General features: G+C 37.1%; 3 protein-coding genes across 4 annotated transcripts in view; 1 reads left to right on the top strand and 2 right to left on the bottom strand.

Moving 5' to 3' along the window:
- LOC135790766 (programmed cell death 6-interacting protein-like) overlaps window positions 1–59 on the top strand; it is a 1,270-nt gene extending 1,211 nt beyond the window's left edge. Inside the window, exon 3 of the mRNA XM_065301037.1 lies at window positions 7–59. Coding sequence (XP_065157109.1) covers window positions 7–59 — 53 coding nt within the window. The remainder of the gene's footprint in view (window positions 1–6) is intronic.
- A 198-nt stretch (window positions 60–257) lies between these two features.
- LOC135790768 (integrator complex subunit 10-like) lies at window positions 258–2,400 on the bottom strand. Its single transcript, XM_065301042.1, has 4 exons — window positions 1,918–2,400; window positions 1,643–1,861; window positions 883–1,581; window positions 258–821 (listed from the first exon to the last, which is right to left on the bottom strand). The coding sequence occupies exons 1-4, from the start codon at window positions 2,362–2,364 to the stop codon at window positions 258–260; spliced, it is 1,929 nt and encodes a 642-aa protein (XP_065157114.1). The 5' UTR covers window positions 2,365–2,400.
- A 147-nt stretch (window positions 2,401–2,547) lies between these two features.
- LOC135790170 (CDGSH iron-sulfur domain-containing protein 2 homolog) lies at window positions 2,548–3,483 on the bottom strand. 2 transcript variants are annotated; one of them, XM_065300236.1, is made up of 4 exons: window positions 3,340–3,483; window positions 3,169–3,287; window positions 2,900–3,111; window positions 2,548–2,841 (listed from the first exon to the last, which is right to left on the bottom strand). In XM_065300236.1, the coding sequence occupies exons 2-4, from the start codon at window positions 3,263–3,265 to the stop codon at window positions 2,755–2,757; spliced, it is 396 nt and encodes a 131-aa protein (XP_065156308.1). In that variant the 5' UTR covers window positions 3,266–3,287; window positions 3,340–3,483; the 3' UTR covers window positions 2,548–2,754. The 2 variants fall into 2 exon arrangements, with proteins under 2 accessions (XP_065156308.1, XP_065156307.1); XM_065300235.1 differs by having other exon boundaries at window positions 3,169–3,469.
- Window positions 3,484–3,707: the final 224 nt, after the last annotated feature.

Here is a 3,707-nt window from a genome sequence, read left to right on the forward strand (position 1 = left end):
CTGGAGCACCCGGCCAGGGTCAACCCGGTTATCCCTACGGCGGTTGGGGCACCTTATAAAGGTAGGTAATGTTTAAATGTTCAACATGTACACGTTATTATGATATTGTTACTCGTATTTTTTTATCACACGCGAATTGTACTAATCGTAGTGCCTATATTAATACTAATCAAGTATAAGTCTAAGCAATTACACATGTTATTGAATTGAGATTATCGTAAGCATAATTTTATTAAAAACAGAGCTTAAGTTACAACTTATAAAAGGCTCACAGAGATGTGCGTTTGTTCCTGTAGCAGAAACTGTCGGATTAGTTCATGGATGGGGTCGTGAACTTTTTCGATTTGTCCCTTGATGGCATGTTTGATTTCTTCCCGAATGCCTTTATCAGCTCCACGCGTGCCTATTCTGCGAGTTAACATGTTGGGTAGGATTTCGTATGTGATTTGTCCGTTTTGGCTATTCCACAAGAATGCCAATTCTTCTAATATGTCTATTTCGATGATGTAAGTCTGGAATGGTAGATAGTAAAACGTGCGGGTTTTGCATATTTCTTGTATGAGCATTGGCAGGAAATTCTCTTCATTCGGCCAGTCCATTTGCATGAGGACAAAACAATGCCCCACAGACATATCTGTCTTGAATCCGTTTGCGCGGATGCCATGCAGGATGAATTTCGCGAGGAATTGGATGATTGCGACGCGTGTGAGAGGCAAAAAGTGTAAATGGCGTTGATTTCCGCCTATTATTAGATTCTCGCATGTTTCTCCGGTGGTTTCCGGTAGAAGTTGGAGAGCTTCACGGATATTATCATAAGACCTCTAAAATTTAAATTATTTTTAACATTATTCACTAAAAATATTAAATTTTTTAAAAACTTACGATATAATTGCGTTGTAGAAAGAAAGCTTGTGCTTTGAGGATTAATTTAGGCAGTTGTGGATACCCAGAGTCGTTTTCAAGTCTCCTCAAGACATCCTCATGTTTATCTTTATAAATTAAATGATCTACGAGAAAGGTACTCAACCAATGCTCCAAATTCAACGCTCCACTCAATTTAATAAACTCGCGATTTAACTGATCAGCGGAATGTAGCAAATCCCAGCATTTTACAGCCATTGTAAAGTTGGGAATGATTGCTTTGAGTGTTTTCGACTCGATTGTCACCACAACTGCGTCTGTATTATTACAATCCGTGCTTTTTCGACGTTTTGCGCTCATACTCGCGATGGGATCACTCGAAAACGCTGGGAAACTCGCGTCGAGAAACCCCTGCACCAATAAATACGCAGGATAATTCTGTCCTGGTACATTCTCAATATTTAAACAATATAAATATTGATACAAGCAGTAGAGCAGGAAGATTGCAACGGCGTATGTTACTTGTTTGTGCGATTGAGTGTCTTCCATGTTAAACGTTGGTGATTGGATTAGATTTAGTATTTTGGCCCAGTAAGTGTCTTTGCACCAATTTGTACTGAAGGATGGCAGGAATTTCTCCCAGTGTAGTTGGTGACAAACAAATTCAAAGGTTTTGTATAAATTCGACCAGGAATCTTCACTTTTCTGCTTGGAATCATCCTAAAATGATGATAAAATGAATTTTTTATGAAAATTTTGAGGTTTTTTGGGTGAATTTTACCTTTTTATTACAAATATAACCCCAGAGCACAAATAAATGATATTCTATGGCTTTGTGCAGTAGTTTAAAGATCAATTTCGGTGATAAATCCAGAATACATCCGTCTTTATTCAGTAGAGGGATTAAATCACAGATTAACAACTCTCTGTATTTATTTACGGGTTGATTTCCTGACACGTTGTGTTTCTCTGCACTTAGTAACGTTTCTATTAATCCCATCTACAAAAAATATAAATTTTAACTTAAAAACTTTAAAAAATTAAATGATTTTTTACCCCATGTGATGAAATTGATGATGGAAACTTCTGTAAAAGCAACAATAGAAGTTTACAATGTTCCTGGGTGTCTTCACAGTGATCCGCAGTGATTAACAAGAGTTTATGTTGTACTTCCGTGGATAAATGCTTAAACATTTCGGAGAGGAACTGTTTTTGTGCATCAAGTTCACTCTCGGTTCTTAGAGCTTGAGTTACAGCATTGATTTCCTCCCAGAATTCAGGCACTTGTTGGAATTTCTCAATTAAATCCGTGAAGCATCTGCCGGCTTCCTTTACATTTCCAGCGTTTTTTTCGTTTTTGTAAGCTTCAAACTGTACTCCGAAGTTGTTAGGATATAAAGTTTTAGCCATTATCATCCAGGCTTTCGCTGAGGCTGAATTTGCCTTCAGTGCGGATCTAGCTTTGTTTAAAACATAATTTTCATCATTATCAACTTCCATCATGGTTATTTTGTTAATAATCAAAGTTTTAAAATATTATTTCAGTTGTTTGTTGTTATATTGATGTTCTATAAAAAAGTGAGGTTAATTTGGGTTTATACAAGGTTGCCAAGATTATTTTCCTTTAATTAATTCAATTCATAGTTAGAATTGTTGATAAATTTGCGTGAAATAATAATAAAAGTGTGTGTTTTGCATGTTTACTTTATTTTGAACACATAACTTTGCTTGAAGCTATCAATGTAACAAAAAATAATCAAACAATCAAAAATTGCCTGTTAACAAGTGAGCAAAAACCCGCAGCAACCAAACACCTAAAGTACTTGTAACAATTTATTTCTTCGGAAAATTATCTAAGAGTTTTGGCTAAACACATCAGTAATATTATCTTCTTCACTTTTCTCGCTTGACAACAACCGGGCCTACATTATCACCAGTCTCTTTGTTGTGAACACCATGTGCACCATCACAATAAGGCCACTAGAATAAAAATATATAAAAAAATTAAATAAATTAATATTAATTTAGCAATACTAACATTTTTGCTTCTCCAACAGCGACAGAACGCTGCCTTATCGGCAATATCCTCCACATCCACAGAGTCAACCACCTTCGGATTGGTCTTCAGGATGTTTGGATTCACTTTTCCGCATGGTGCAGGCCTGCCATGAGGACAAAACGCTCTGTAGGTAATGTAAGTGAAGCCTGCAAGTGCTGCAGTTGGTGGAATCAGCGCCGCCCAGTCTTTAACTACACATTACAACAAATAATTAGGTATCATAAGTTTTTATTTATCCAAATACTTACCTCCAAGTTTAAACCATCCGCCTATCGAGTCTGGGATCGGAAGACTCGACAAGTAATTGGGAATTGTGCTCTTTACCAACGACGAAACACCTTGCATTTTCACTTGTTTTCCGTACGACCTTGTTGGGATTTGTTCAAAGTAAGATTAGAATACGAAAATAACCTGCGTACCACTTTATGCGCCCAGAGTGTCACTTGTATAATATGCAAGTGAATTTTTGATTCGTGGTGGACTCAAGGTTGTTGAACTTTTTTTTGCGCTGCTCGCTTGCTTTTCTACGCTTGGATGGGAAAGTGAATGTTCAACTATTTCTTGTAATTATCCGAACAAGTGTGTTACCTAATTCATAATCATGGAAGCCGCCAGTGGCAGCGCATCGATAAAGTGACGCGCGATGATGTAAAATGAGGCGTGCGGGGTCAAGGCGGGTATGGAATAGATTATCTCATGCGAGATGTGGCGATGTTATTTGTTATTTTTGCAAATCATCGCTGGAAATCATCATTAAATACCTACGTTTTTTCGTATTTGAAGAGAC

The sequence above is a fragment of the Atheta coriaria genome, unplaced genomic scaffold, assembly GCF_025399875.1.
Source record: "Atheta coriaria isolate IRGN ID8LTWV9N9 unplaced genomic scaffold, Caltech_Dcor_3.1 hic_scaffold_4_pilon, whole genome shotgun sequence".
In the NCBI taxonomy this organism is placed as follows: domain Eukaryota; kingdom Metazoa; phylum Arthropoda; class Insecta; order Coleoptera; family Staphylinidae; genus Dalotia; species Dalotia coriaria.